Source organism: Dreissena polymorpha, chromosome 8 (assembly GCF_020536995.1).
Source record: "Dreissena polymorpha isolate Duluth1 chromosome 8, UMN_Dpol_1.0, whole genome shotgun sequence".
In the NCBI taxonomy this organism is placed as follows: domain Eukaryota; kingdom Metazoa; phylum Mollusca; class Bivalvia; order Myida; family Dreissenidae; genus Dreissena; species Dreissena polymorpha.
This window is the reverse complement of record NC_068362.1, coordinates 45,662,787-45,678,644: the sequence shown is the minus strand read 5'-3', so window position 1 is coordinate 45,678,644 and position 15,858 is coordinate 45,662,787. Positions and strand designations below refer to the sequence as shown.

At 35.6% G+C, this 15,858-nt stretch overlaps 2 protein-coding genes and 2 non-coding genes across 15 annotated transcripts in view; 1 reads left to right on the top strand and 3 right to left on the bottom strand.

The window, feature by feature from the left end:
- Positions 1-15,858, bottom strand: part of LOC127841495 (probable basic-leucine zipper transcription factor S) — a 156,880-nt gene that overhangs the window by 83,563 nt on the left and 57,459 nt on the right. The gene's annotated exons all lie outside the window — the stretch shown is intronic.
- Positions 1-15,858, bottom strand: part of LOC127841494 (GRIP and coiled-coil domain-containing protein-like) — a 104,092-nt gene that overhangs the window by 83,348 nt on the left and 4,886 nt on the right. For 5 of the 11 annotated variants that reach the window (XM_052370342.1, XM_052370346.1, XM_052370343.1 and 2 more), the window contains exon 5: positions 14,604-14,735. The exons of 5 other annotated variants lie outside the window; for them this stretch is intronic. In XM_052370342.1, coding sequence (XP_052226302.1) covers positions 14,604-14,735 — 132 coding nt within the window. Of the gene's footprint in view, positions 1-11,251; positions 14,333-14,603; positions 14,736-15,858 lie in introns of those variants that run through there. One more of the 11 variants, XM_052370340.1, reaches the window with a different exon arrangement.
- On the bottom strand, positions 9,604-9,676 carry Trnar-ucg (transfer RNA arginine (anticodon UCG)). The gene has a single exon. It is a non-coding gene; the product is annotated as a tRNA-Arg (tRNA).
- Positions 10,644-10,725, top strand: Trnas-uga (transfer RNA serine (anticodon UGA)). Its single transcript has one exon. It is a non-coding gene; the product is annotated as a tRNA-Ser (tRNA).

The window sequence follows — 15,858 nt, the reverse complement described above, 5'->3', positions numbered from 1 at the left end:
TATAGATGCATAACTTTATTTAGATTAAGCAATATAAAACACTAGGTATTTGCCAAGATTCATGAGAGTCAAATATATACAAGAAGTAAAAGCGTAATGGTGCGCAGCGAGACTTGTTCATATAGAATTGAACCTCTTATTTGCTTTCTTTCAAAATAATTTCATGTCTCCGAACTAATATGCAATATGCCAGTTGTTTTTTTAATATGCGGATTAATTCTCCGTTTTAGATCCATAATTAATGAACGCCTCAATATTTTATAAAATTAACACCGGATTAATGTTCACTGACATTTTTTCATACAGATTTGATATAAAATTATTGAGCTGAACAAAAAAAATTACATTAAGCCCTGTTTTCCCGGCACACGCGCTGGACATACACCTTTAAAAAAAACGCTATATAAATTCCAGCACTTGTGCATTAAATAGATTGTAAAAATGACGGTTGAAATCCGTACGTGGGAAATTTTCTGGTAACCAAGAGCGACGTCAACGTTCATGAAGCCTTTCATTCATAAATGTTTATATGCGTCGGTTGTCAAAACCAGCATCACCGGATGTAAAATCTATTGTTGACCTGCATACTATCCGCTGCTGTGTGCACCAGCCAATTAGTTTAAATGGATTCCTAACCGGTAAGTCGATTACATAACATCAGAACATAATATCCCTTCCAAAAAGGGCGCTATGCTGCTTAATAGTACATGTATATTGCAAAAAAAGTGAAGCTCCACACGTATAATGTCGCAGTTTATAACAATACAAGTTATGTTTCCTCTTTTGTAATGTAGCTTGAGGTTTCGTATCTTTAAAAAGTATGAAAGAGGTATACTTTTAAACAAAGAAAACGTTCTTCAAACCATTCATATTACTGGTAAATTCATTCACGACAGAAAGTTCGTGTATTACCTTCTAACATGGGTATGAGCTATGTTGGTCTTTGGGAAGTCATCTCCCAAATGTGCTTAAAAGGAATTCAGTTCCAAAAAGAGGGGTTACACCAATAGTTTTTGGCAATAAATTAGTTATAAGAGATAAAACGGCGTCGGGAAACTGAAACAATCATTGTTTTAGTTAAATTTTACCGTACACGTGCATCAAAACTGTGAATTATAAGAGAAAATGATATTTTGGCAATAAATTAGTTATAAGAGATAAAACGGCGTCGGGAAACTGAAACAATCATTGTTTTAGTTAAATTTTACCGTACACGTGCATCAATACTGTGAATTATAAGAGAAAATGATATTTGTACATCCCATTTCTCGAACGTCACATAAGGAGACAACAGATTTGTGGACGGTTTTCCTTAAATAACTTTTTTATCGCGACGTCTATGATCTTCAAACAAGAAACCGAGGGAAACACAAACACCGGAGAGCCGAAATGGCATATTCATTTAAAATAATTTTAAATACAAAGGGGCTTACCGGGTGAAAATATTCTCTCTTCTTTCAAGAAAACTCATCAAACGACACCATCTTTGATCCAACTTTCTCACTTAAACGCGGTAAGCTCCCGTATACGCATGCCCCCCCCCCCCCCCCCTGGAAAACTGGTTCGATCGGTAATACATTTAAGTCAAGCAGCAAAATAGGATGATATGTGGCGTGTTCTGAGACTTTTGGTGCTTATTCGGCAAGTCTCATAATGAGAAAACTCATCCAAAAATACGTCGCTAAACTTGAGATTAATTTTGTACATTTTATCATATTTACGTGAAATATGTACATATAGAGCAGGGACCTATACAAACAAAGGGATGAGACACTCACTGAACCGAAGAACAAGCTATCGCGTTGTTACGCAAAAGGGAACGAGACTTGCGACCCAACGAGACTTCGCGCTTCGAGGCAAATTTTAACAGCCGCCATTTTGACAAAGCGAGACCGCGACAAAGCAATCGAGAAATAATAAGAGTACAATTTAACCAAGTGTTGCCAACACAGAAGTATTCATTGCAAAGGTTTGTTGAGTTTGATACATCTTATTGTTTCATTTGTTTTCGACTATGCTTTGTATTTACTTATAAAACAACGGTGGGTATTTTCACCAAATCATGCGTATCATTGTTTACACTTCCATAATCCGAGAAACGTGTGTCGTGGCTTTTTTCAAAAGGCTTGGTCAAATAAAGCTCTATACTATTGTTTTTTGTATTCTTACAAACGTTACATTTCAACGCATTGTGTGATGCTAATTTTATTTGTATTGTTAGCAAATTCATGATTTTAAATGAGCACAAAGGCAATACAATTTAAGTCATTTTTTAATTTTTACCACTATCAGTTTCATCAACATATGTCGTGGCTCTTTTTGAAAGGCTCAGTCAATACTAGCCCTATATTAATCTTATGGGTATCTTTACAAACATTACATTTTAACGCATTGAGTGATGCTAATTTTATTTGTATTATTTACAAATTCATGATTTTGAATGAGCACAAAGGCAATACAATTTTAGTCATTTTTTTATATTTTACCACTTTCAGTTTCATCAACATATGCCGTGGCTATTTTTGAAAGGCTCAGTCAATACTAGCCCTATATTAATCTTATGGGTATCTTTACAAACATTACATTTCAACGCATTGAGTGATGCTAATTTTATTTGTATTATTTGCAGAGGCATAATTTTGTATTAGCTCAAAGATTATACAACTTTAGTCATTTTTTATTTTGTAATCACTATCAGTTTGATCAACATATGTCGTGGCTCTTTTCGAAAGGCTCAGTCAATACTAGCCCTATATTAATCTTATTGGTATCTTTACAAACATTACATTTCAACGTATTGAGTGATGCTAATTTTATTTGTATTATTTGCAAATTCATGATTTTGAATTAGCACAAAAGCAATACAATTTTAGTCATTTTTTTTATTTTTTTACCACTATCAGTTTCATCAACATATGTCGTAGCTCTTTTTTGAAAGGCTCAGTCAATACTAGCCCTATATATATCATGTTGGTGTCTTTACAAACGTTGCATTTCAATGCATTGTGTGGTGCAAATTTAATTTGCATTATTTGCAAAGGCATAATTTTGTGTTAGCTCAAAGATAATACCATTTTAGTCATTTTTTTATTTTGTAATCACTATCAGTTTGATCAACATATGTCGTGGCTCTTTTCGAAAGGCTCAGTCAATACTAGCCCTATATTAATCTTATGGGTATCTTTACAAACATTACATTTCAACGCATTGTGTGATGCTAATTTTATTTGTATTATTTGCAAAGGCATAATTTTGTATTAGCTCCAAGATGATATAATTTCAGTTATTTTTCAATTTTTTTTAGTTAAACGTGTTATCAACATATGTTGAGGCTTTTTTCAATAGACTCCATCAATAGTAGCACTATTTTGATCATGTTGGTATTTTTGCAAATGTTACACTTCAATAAACTGTGTGGTGCACATTTTATTTACATGAATCGCAAAGGCATAATTTTGTATTAGCTCAGAGATTATACAATTTTAGTCATTTTTTTTTAACCAGTCTCGGTTTTGAATGTGTATGTCAATGCTCTTTTCAAAAGGCTCGGTCAATAATTGACCTATGATAATCATGTTGGTATCTTTAGATATGTGACACTTCAATGCATTGTGTGTTTCACATTTAATTTGCATTATTTACTAACTCATAACTTTGTATAAGCTAAAGGACAATACACATGTATAACTTTAGTCATTTTTTAATTGTTAGACCGCTTTCAGTTTTGTATACATATGTCATTGCTTTTTGCGTAAGGGCCAAGGCTCTGTAAATACTAGCCCTATATTATTCATGTTGGTATCGTAACCCTTTCAGCGCTGGAATCAAACTTTAAAGGCCTTTGCAAACTGTTTGGACCCAGATGAGACGCCACAGAACGTGGCGTCTCATCAGGATTCAAACTGTTTGCTATTCTGAAAGTATTCTGTGAAAAAAATCTAAGAAAATGCTAATTTTAGAAATTCAGCAGACAACACTTTAGCAGACGACAAATTTCCCAGCATGCTAAGGATTAGCAAATTGTACAGTTCAGTGCATTGTGTGGTGTACATTTAATTTGCATTATTTGCAAAGTTCTTGATTTGTATAAGCTCAATGATGATACAATATTAGTCCTTAATCAATTATTTAAAAAAAACAATTGAGATTAACATTTGTCTCCGCTTTTTCTTAGGGATTGATCAATACAAGCTCTATTATTGTTTGTGTTTGTACCAATGTTACATTTCAATGAAATGTATGGTGCATATTTTAAATGCATTTTTTGAAAAAAAATAATTGATGTCTGCATAGGAAATCCTGAGGTGGAATTTTCAATGATATTTGCTAAGAAGAGATTTCATTTCAACAAAAAATGTCATAAAAGTGGAAAGTGTCGTCCTTATTAGCCTGTGCGGACTGCACAGGCTAATCTGGGACGACACTTTACGCACATGCATTATGCCAAGTTTTCTCAAAACACGAGACATATAATCGTTCTCATTCACAGAATGTTTGGCCATTTTTTTTTAAATATAAATTTAATAACTATTATTCTAGAAAAAAAATAGAAAAATTGCAAAGGTCATATTTCTTTATCATTGGAGAAAACATTTATTCTGAGATATTTTCAAGAGTTTGTTTCCACATTGTTAATGCTTCTATTAAGAATTTCTGAAATGTGTAGATAATTGTTATTCAATTAATGAAAAAAATCGGAATTCTTACATAAATATTTCAATTAATTTTATTAATATGTTGATACAACTAAGTACATTTTTATGTCCATCTGTCTGGTCGTCTGAAATTCCGTCACACTTTGCGTTTAGGTTTTGCGTTAACGTTTCGAAAAATGTGGAAAAAGGTGGCATAGTCTATTAGTCTTCCTATGGTGGCAAGCCATGTTTTCAATAAATGATGGTGACTGTGTAAACATTTTATTAACTGATTTTTAGAATATGTTTTGTTTTATGCTTTTAGAATGCCTAGAAAACGCAAAAGAGGATCCCTTACGGTGAAACGCAAGTACCACTACATAACATCTGAACAGCCAAAGGAAGAAAACCATGTTGCCAGTGAACCCCTGGTGAACATTAAAGCTACAACAGATTCTTCTACCCAGTCAGAAAGTGAAAATGTGCAGTTCACAAGTGATCATAGTTATGCTATTGATGAAGACTCCACATATGAGCTTGACTCCTTCCAGGAGACAAACAATGATAAGCCTGAAGCTGATGTGATGGAATGTAGTTCAGGGTTTCTAGAAATGGAGGTGGAGACGACAACCTTCTCAGACTTTGCTGTGGAACTTAAACTGCAAAATTTTTCATCTCAGTTCGTTGTAAAGGAATTAGAGCAATCAATTCAAATGTTACAGTTGTACGCAAATGACAGTCTGACAGCAATCAAGTTATCGGTTGAAATTAAGAGTGATTTTACGTGCTCTGTCTATGTGCATCGGAAATGCATTCCGAGATCTCACCAAATATGGACTGGACTGCCACAACATATCAATCGCGTTGCTTATGTTCTGGTGTTATAGGAAAGACTGTTAAAATTTGATGTCTGCATAGGAAATCCTGAGGTGGAATTTTCAATTATTTTTTTTTCGCATAGATAGTCGATGTAGGGATATAGATACATGAAATTAACTAGTTTATATAGATGGAGTTATTAATTTTACTTATAGATTTCTCTCTAAATAAAATGATTGTACTTTATATACTCTAAGGAACCATATCGCTATACATAAACTATAGTTTTGCTTTAGTATAGGTTGTCAACACAGGGATTTTACTTATACTTAACTACAATTAAGTGTAGCATAGGTAGAGGTATATCATACAGCTTTACATTGTCAGTATTACTCAATTCTATATTTCTAAAAAAAAAATTACGAATGAAAAACAATGCAAGTATATACTTTATGCAGTTATATGCAGGGATCATATTTTTTTCTTATATGTGTCCTAATTTTATATTAATGTATGTAATTCTTGTTTAAAAAAAGTCATTTAATAATTATATTTTTCACTTATGAACTTTGGTACAGACAGGTCACTATGTATTAACAATATTAACATTCTCACGAAAACATGTTTATTCCTTATATTGTAAAAGGAACTTTTTCGAAGTGATGCATGATTTGTATTTACATCAAAAGCATGCTGTTATTGTAAATGTAATGTAAATGACGATTAGCTTAACATGCTTAAGTCAGAATTAACTTCTATGTTCTATTAACTGCATTTAAATCTTTGTCCATAATTTTGTTAAAACCATTCTACAACACGTTTTATATTCATTTCTTTGAAAATAATTAAAGGAATAAAACACTAAACTCCTTTGTACACACTATTTAGTAGTAACTGTAAATGCCTGATTCAATTGTCTCATCATTATTACACCGTATCATGTGTCCACTGTTTTGGATATCTTACTTGCATGTGCGAGGATTTGATTTATTAATGTTGTTTTATATATTGATTGTTCGAGATATATGATAATAAAACGAATAAAACATGAGTATATATATATATATATATATATATATATATATATATATATATATATAGAACTACTAAAACACGAAAACCTTTCTTGTTTTTTGTTTGGTTTGTGCGCAAAATGCAGAACTAAAAAAATGCATCCAATATTTATTACCTCGTAAATTCTGTTAATGTTTTTTTATGACATAACCTCGAAATCCTGATACACTTTTATACTCCGCACCACAAACAGGACAAATATAGCACAGCTCTTTCGTGCTTGCTTGCGATTTATTGTTTGCCTCATCATCAGTATAATAACCTTATACCAAATCTAAATCCATGTCGTCATCCCATGAAAGGAAATTTTTATGTTTAGAAGACATTTTCAGTAAATTCCATGAATTCCAACGTTCACTATGACTTAATGAAGTCCAAATAAATATTAAAATGACATTCGAAAATTTGCTGCGTCGGAGGTTAAAAGAACAATTATACATTTTGAGTTGTTTGCACTTAACATGTCTTGATAATGTTGCTATTTTAAACAAAACATGGTAACATTTTAATTCTATTCTGTTCTGTTCTGTTCTATTAAAAGACCGGTCTTTTTTACATGCACATACGTGCGATAAACAACGGCAATTTAACCCTGGCGAAACAACCGGCAATTAATATTCATCAAAGAGTCCGATAATTGGGTGCCCATTTGACATACTGCGTAATAATAAGACTAATTAATGATTGATTTTGAGATCAACAACGCAACAATTAAACGAATAGGTACTTGTTTATTTAACATAATATAATTTGAATCCGAAAAAACGTAACGCGTTAAATAAGCGAAATCCCTCGCAATCGATATCGTGTAGCCGCATTATCGCTACACAGGGACCAATCGATCGAGATTATCAAATCTCGCGCACCGGTTTATTATCGCTACACCGGGACCAATCGATCGAGATTAAAGTATAGGTCCCTGATCTCGCGCACCGGTTTATTTTGCGTGCTGTAACGGGATATCGCGAGGTTGCTAATCCCTTTGTTTGTATAGGTCCCTGTATAGAGCTAAGTACTGGTCCTTGAAAGTATTTTCTATCAAACAAATAGTTGGTTTTGACCTGACCTTTTAATTTAAATGAGCTTCAAATCGTGTATGTACTTGAATAAGATTACCTGTTGTGGCTATCCCGTTCACACTTGTTAATGAAGTATATATTTGTGTTATAGATATATCCTGAGATACGAATATATAACTAAGCATTCCGCTAGCAATTGAACATGCAATCTCCTGAACTCAGTGAGTCATCTTATCCGTTTAACCATGGGGCCAATTGTTCTTGAAGCTCAAGAGCAGCACGTGCTAGCTGCACTTTAAAATTAAGAATATACTGTAATGACGAAAGTATGAATTCAAAGGGTATTGCCGACATATTAAAATAATCTCCTATGTATAAATGCTAATTGCTTATTCCGTAGCTTATATTCTACAAAAACAGATTTGCAACGAAAGAGAACACAGTGAATTGAAAAGCACTTGCGGCGCACATAAAACACGTTAACTTATAATTGCGTGAACTAAACCACAGAAGGTATGAATTGCATATAATAATGCTGCACTGACTCATTTATATTTCTAATTATTTTCTAGTACACGTTTACTTACATCGATGGTGCTATGTATGAAGAGAGCCTCTTCAGTTATTAATTAAAATATTCGTTCAGATTAGCCACATAAAACTAATAAGTGACGAATGTTAAATTATATGTGCTCTGAAATAGTAATTTAGGTATTTAAGGGCATTTTTTTATCAGCACAATTATATTTTTACAACTATGATTTAAAATAAAAGAGACCTGATTTTAAATTTAAAAAAAGTTAGCAGATAGAAGAATTTACCATTTCACATTTTGCCAATAAAATAAGAGCTAAGAATGTACTTGAACGGATAACTTTAATTAAATAATTATTATCATTTTCTTTGTATAATATATATTATACTTTTTTAAAAACAGGTTTAGTATAGTATTATACTATATTTAGACAATGACACACGGCAAAGCTGGGCAACATATGTAAAATAAACGCTAAACACGGCAAGCATGGACCGGACGTGTATAAACGGATCGTAGCCACATTAAATGTAGTTCAACATGCGATCCTAAATGACTAAAAATTGCGAGCTCCTGATCCGCATATCAGACGACTGATTCATAGTGTCACGTGACCTGAACTTGACGAAGAAGAACACCGTTATGACTTGAGATAATTGCGTATGTTTGCTTTTGTTATTTGTTCAATTTGAACATTAAATGCATGTGTTGACTTAAATATAAATAAAACTTAAATATCAGTTCACGAAAACTTGTGTGGTTAAGGCGTTGGACTTGAAATCAAATGTGATCCTCCCGCGCAGGTTCGAACCCTGCTCGCAGCGTTTATTATTGTATATTTTACTTTTCATTAACAACAACAACACAAATTGCTAATTGTGTCATGTTCATTGTAAAACTTAACACAAATTGCCCACTGTTTACCTGAGTGTTTTTTATTAAATTAAGTATCTCTCGTTTAAAATGCAGGAAGCGTTGTTGAAAATGCATTAACGTCAAAAAGATGTATGGCAGATTGAAATATCGATCCCGGCAGGACTCGAACCTGCAATCTCCTGATCCGTAGTCAGGCGTCCTATCCATTGGGTCTCGGGACCATGTCGCACCCTTTTGTTTCGTTTTAATACATGTAAAGTTTGAACATTTAAAGCATGTATGCACTTGAATAAAATAAGTTGTTGTGGCTCTCCCGATGACACGTGTTAATGTAGTATATGTTTGTGTTATATCCTGAGATACGAATATACACTTTGGTTTGTGCTCATTTAACATGTAACTAAATAGCCTGTTAAACAACCGAATAAAACAAAACAAAAACATAATACTTGGAGTGTACGCCAAATCATTTGACTAACATAGTAAGTAAATAAAGAACATGATGTGTTTTTAATGACGGAAACAACGGTTGGAAAAAATGCATTATCCACAATTGATTGATATAAACATACGATCCTAGCATGCTTCGAACCTGCAAACAACGGTTGGAAAAAATGCATTTTCCACAATTGATTGATATAAAGAACGATCCTGGCAGGATTCGAACCTGCAATCTTCTGATTCGAAGTCAGACGCCTTATCCATTAGGCCACAGGACCTGACGCATAAAGTAAGATACGCCCGTTTATTACCGTACCGTTATGACAGACAATAATTGCACTTAGTTTCATTATGTTACATGATAAGCTTAAGCATTAAAAACGTGTGTATATAAATAGAAAATAAGCTGATGCCGAGTTTTATTCGTGTCCTGTATATCCCAACATTGCGAACATAAATAAGACGATCCCACAAGGACTCGAACCTAAAATCTTCTGAACCGTAGTCAGGCACCTTATTCATTATGCCATGGTAAAAAAGTGTATACTGTTTACTATGGTATATTGAAACGGAAAATTATTACATGTATACGATTCCGGTAGCGTTCGAACATGCAATCTCAATATCTGGAGCCACGCACCTTATCCAAAGGTCATTGACGAAAGTCGCTAACAATTATTCATGTTCAATTTAAAACTTAACGAAAGTTCCATAATGTTTGCCAGAGTGTTTCTAAATAAAGTATCCCTCTTCCCAATGAATCTGCAGTTATAGTTGTTGAAATTGCATTTACGTCAAAAGATGTGCGATAGATTGAAAAATCGATCCCGGCAGTACTCGAACCTGCAATCTCCTGATCCGTAGTCAGGCGTCTTATCCATTGGGTCTCGGGACCATTGTCGCACCCTTTTGTTTCGTTTTAATACATGTAAAGTTTGAACATTTAAAGCATGTATGCACTTGAATAAAATAAGTTGTTGTGGCTCTCCCGATGACACGTGTTAATGTAGTATATGTTTGTGTTATATCCTGAGATACGAATATACATAACAAAGCATTCCGCTAGCAATCGAACATGCAATCTCCTGAACCGCAGTGAGACACCTTATCCGTTTGGCCATGGGACAAATGTGTACCCCATATCTTACACTTGCATCGGTTGATCGTGAATATATCAAACCAGGGGATTGATTATATTCATAGAGACTGAAAATTGTTAACGTAAACTGAATATGCGATTCATAATCTGTGATGGCCGAGTGGCTAAGGCGTTGGACTTGAAACCCAATGGGATCTTCCCCCGCAGGTTCGAACCCTGCTCGCAGCGTTTATTATTGTAGGTTTTACTTTTCATTTACAATAACACAAGATGTACTTTGGAAACGGCTAATCGCATCAAGTTTATTGTAAAACTTAACTCACATTAGCAGGGCGACTTTTAATATTTCCGTTGTAAGACAACACAGGAACGGAATCGGTATGCTACATATGCGCCTCGAGTGGTCAATGGCTCGATCAAGCGGGTCCCGGTTCTAAGAAGACCTTTAACATGCGCAATTAAGCACCGTTAGTTTTTTGGCAATAAATTAGAGTTTTGATATAAAGCCCGTAAGACGTTTTACGTTTTCAAATATGTCAATACTTACCCCATGTCAGGAAAGGCACTAAGTAACCAGATTGAAATAAACTCGAAATAATAGCTAAGTTGATGCATGCATTTTCACTACATACAATGTATGTGTGAATGTTTGCTTACGATACGTTTTACTGATGAACCCCGGGAGATTGTCGTTCATAAACATTGTACGAACAATCATATAGCTCTAATGTCAATCTAGAACTGAGAAACACAATACATTCATCAGCATTTATTTCTTTATTCATTAAGATTTTAAAATAATATTGACATTTTTAAATTTTCTTAATTTGTAAAGCCCATATAAGCCTAGTCCCATATACACACAGATGACTACGGCAGTCCCAGATCGTCTCTGATTGCCCGGATCAAGATCCTATAAAATCCGTTGACTTTTTAATGTTTTAGCGTCGACGCTCTTCCAAAGATCATCATTCCGGTGACAACACCAGATTCACAAGGACCAGTCCCTACCAACACGGAAGCTTCACCCAACAAACACAGCGGCAACACGGACTGTTCCGGCAGAGGTACGTTCTATTACGGACCAACACGGCATAGACACGGAGTGTCACGGGTAAACACGTTATGTACACGTACCATCCCGGACTTTTACGACAATGACGCGGACAAACATGGCAGCAATACGGAAAAATCACGTCTGCCCCGGCGGGACAATTACTTGTATAAAATAAAGTTGATTTACGATGATTTCAAGCAGATTCCTAACGCTTAATAATGAATGCTAGTTTTTAATCGATATGACATTATGACATACCATTTCATGTTTATTATTATCACAAATAACATAATCTGTCAAATATTATTTTCAAATGATGTTAACTTTTTTAATTTCGTAAAATATTAATCCACATTTTATTGTTAACAATTGACTATTTTGTTTAATCACAATGTTAACATCATGTCGTCCTGCCAGGACAGAGAGTTTCATCTGCTGAAAAGTAGATTGGCATTGATGCGTCGTCCTTAGGTATAGATTAAGGATCATGTGGACACAACACGCCTATGTCGATGGTTTCCTTTAGTTCAACTTTTGTTGAACACTTGAGCATGACAGGCCGTCGATCTATTGCTGCCTACTTCAGCCCAAATGAATATGTTGCAGGTGTCAACCAAGTTCATATGGACCACGGGCTGAATTATGGCTACCTACTTGAAACCAAATGAATCTGTAGCAGGTGTCGACCAATGTCATATGGATTATGGAATGTTAACCCTTGTAGTTGTAGAGCAAGGATCAATCACGCTGAGAACACTGTATGTCGATGTGCTTTCCGACCAAAACACAGACACAGTTTTGTAGATGCTAAGGGTTGCCGAACTGCTTTGCGATGTTCTCCCATTCATGTTTTCAGGACAGCGAACTAGTTCATCAACAAACTCTATAAGTATCGCATCGCAGATCTGCTGATGATCTTGGAGTTGGTGTTGTATACGAGGCCGTTCATCAGAGTGGTTACTGTCCCCTAATGCTAAGTACCCTTATGTTATTGCCAATTTAATGCCAGCTGACAGGGGCTTCTCGTACTTGGACTTCTTCAGCTTGATTCTGTCTCGAATGCGTGTCAGAATGTATTAGTATATCTGATAGGCCATGCGCAGGAAATTAAAGAAGCTGTTAGCGTCTTCTTTCTTATTATCGTTAATCAACGGAGCTTTTTGACCCAGGTCTGGACTTCAAGCGAGCAATGTTCTGACCCAGATGGTATTCTGCTGTATTCTATTCACCAGTGTTGATACAATCTGTTTCGCGACCTCTATAGCTCTGTCGTAGCTTGGCGTTAGCAATCAGGATACTTTTTACAACATGACCTTTTTTAGTAGAAGCGTGAATCTTGCAAAAAGCTCTGGCCGAAAACATTTCCCTAATTGCTATAAAGAAGCTACCACAGTGAAATAGATAAGTCGCAAAACGATTTTATCAACACTGGTAAACACAATAAAAAAAAACATCTGGGTCAGAAAATGGCCTACCAAAAGACCAGACCTGGGACAATACTCTCAGCTGATGAAAGAATCGAATAAAAAAGACGTAAATGGCTTCTTTTGTTTCCTCCGCATGGGCTATCAGACATAGCAAGAGATTCTAACACGAAATGGTGACAGATCCAAACCAAAGCAGCCAAACTACGTGGATCCTCTGTCAGTTGGAATTAAGTTGTCCATAACATTGCGGTACCTAGCATTAGGGGACAGTAACCACTCTCTGATGTATGGCTTCGCTCACAAAATCAACTCCAAGATCACCATCAGGTCTGCGAAGCGATACTTATAGAGTTTGTTGATGAACTAATTCGTTGTCCTGAACACATGCATGGGAGAATATCGCCAAGCACTTCGGTGACCCTTAGCAGCTACACACAAGTGCTTGAGTTTTGGTCGGGAAGCACATCGACAAACAGTGTCATCAGCGTGATTGATCTTTACACTACAACTACAAGGGTTACCATTCCATAATCCATATGACATTGGTCGACACCTGCTACAGATTCATTTGGTTTCAAGTAGGTAGCCATAATTCAGCCCGTGGTTTTCAAGTGTTCAAGAGCATAAAACCATCATCAAGGGAATGGTGTGCCTGTCTGATCCTGAATCTTCACTTCGCTATGGGCATAAGAATGCGAGTGCTGCTGACGAGAAGGACAATTATCACAAGGTCAAACCAGGACAATGGCAAAACGACAACCCGCTCATAGATGTGTTGTCGGATCTATCTTCGAACGCATTCACAAAGGAAATAAATAAACAACGCGAATATCGTCGGGCCTACTTCAGCTAAGAATCCGGGTCCGTGTCCAAAATTTAAGACATGCTATGATACTTAAATGAGCAAGATTTTGTGCTGTGTGATAATAATAAACTGAAAATAGTAAGCAATAAAGAGTCGCATCGAAATGAAAATTTTCGAGGTTACACTGTCGAGATCTGATTGTAAAATTATGGTTTCACCGAAAACCAACCTAAGTGTCTCTGCCGTGTAGTTCTGTGTGTTCCGTGTTGATTGCGTAATGCTGCCGGGTTTGTCCGTGATTGTACGTGTGGCCGGTTAGGTGCCGTGTTGTCATCGACGTTATAATCTTGGTTAAACTTTTGACGCTTAGAAACCAACCAGTCCACGGATCGTCCCGGATCTTGATTCTGGTGTATTCGTGATGATCCGGCACTGCCGTAGCCAACCGTGCTTATATGAGACTGGGGCTTATTTTAAATGTCTAAATGTCGACGTCGGGAAGGTGAAGGCTGGAGCTGTCCCGGCAATCTGGTACTCCAATCATCTCTGAAATACATTTACGGACACATTTATACAGACCATCGTTAAATATATTCGTATTTACACGCCCAAGAGGTCTTAATAGTATAATTTTTAATTTTAAATGAAAAGCACATTCTCTAAAAATCTTAAACATATCGCGCAATATCAATAAAAATAATGTCATGCAACAGATGAAAAACGAATGTACTTAAGAATTGGTTTTACATGTATTATATTTAAAATGCTGCACGCATTAATTGTACATGACTATTCATTTCGAATAAAACACGCGTACCTAAGAATTCATTCACTGTCCTTGGTGATCTGCGCGCCTTGACGGCGGACGTTGGGACCATCGCGGAGTGGTTAACGTTGTCAACGACGTCCAGCTCAAAGAGACTAGCCTTCACTGCACTCTCGGCAAAAGCTGAAAATTGGTGCCAAACAATGTCAACATTATAAGTTGATGCAGTTTCACATGGTAAAGTGGATAAGGTCTACACATCCCGACCGTGTACCGTAATTACTCTATGTTTTCGGACACTCTAAGTTTTCGGACACCCCCTTTTTTAGCACAAATAATTATTTTTCGTGACTCTTTATTTTCGGACACACGATTTTTCGTCCGTTATTTATGTCTTTAAGTTTTCGGACAGTATATTTTACATCGCTATTTTACCAAATTTCGAACCTGTTTCCGATATCTAATGACACTTCGATCATGGGGTTTTACAACCAGATTAACATCATAAAACATTGCGGTTGCATGCCTGAGGGCAATGGACCATTACATTTGCATTGTTGGGAAAATAACCTTGTAAACCGGTATTAAACAATGGTTTCGCCCGATAGCATAAGCGTTATGAAAATTACCAGGGGTAGTGCCAATTAACAGTTCAATTATCTACCGCAATGGTACTACCCCTTCTCAGTAAAATAACTGTGACAAATTCTATATGTTTCAAATTGTGATGCATCCAATTACAAGTTTTACGAACAGTGGAAGGTGTTACACAACAACTAGCGGAAATGAACAAACAAAGAATTCGTAGTTTGCTTTTTTATTGCGTTAATTACAGGTTCATACAAGCGTGTATATGTACATCACATGCTCATTTTTGATCTCGTTGGTTACAGTACAACATTGAAGTAACTTTGTGTCAAATAAATTAAGCATTTACAATTATTTAAAATGCAGTGCAAACATGTATAATTGTAATTTTATACTATACGGCATGGTATTTTACAAGCGCGTGCTATTACCGGTAGTCGTTGATACAATTGACGCAATTTTCGGACACTTCCATTTTCGACTCTAAGTTTTCGGACACCTGTATTTTGTTAATATTTTTCGTATCTAAGTTTTCGAACACGAAAAAAAAAATAATATTTTTAAGTGTCCGAAAACATAGAGTAATTACGGTAATCGTAAATGCGATCCCTACTTATTGGTCTCTAGATCCTTCCGTGCCGCGTTCTTCGAAAAATGGGCTTAATGCATTTGCGTTAATTGTCGTCCCGGTTTTGTCAGTGTATTACGCATCGACACA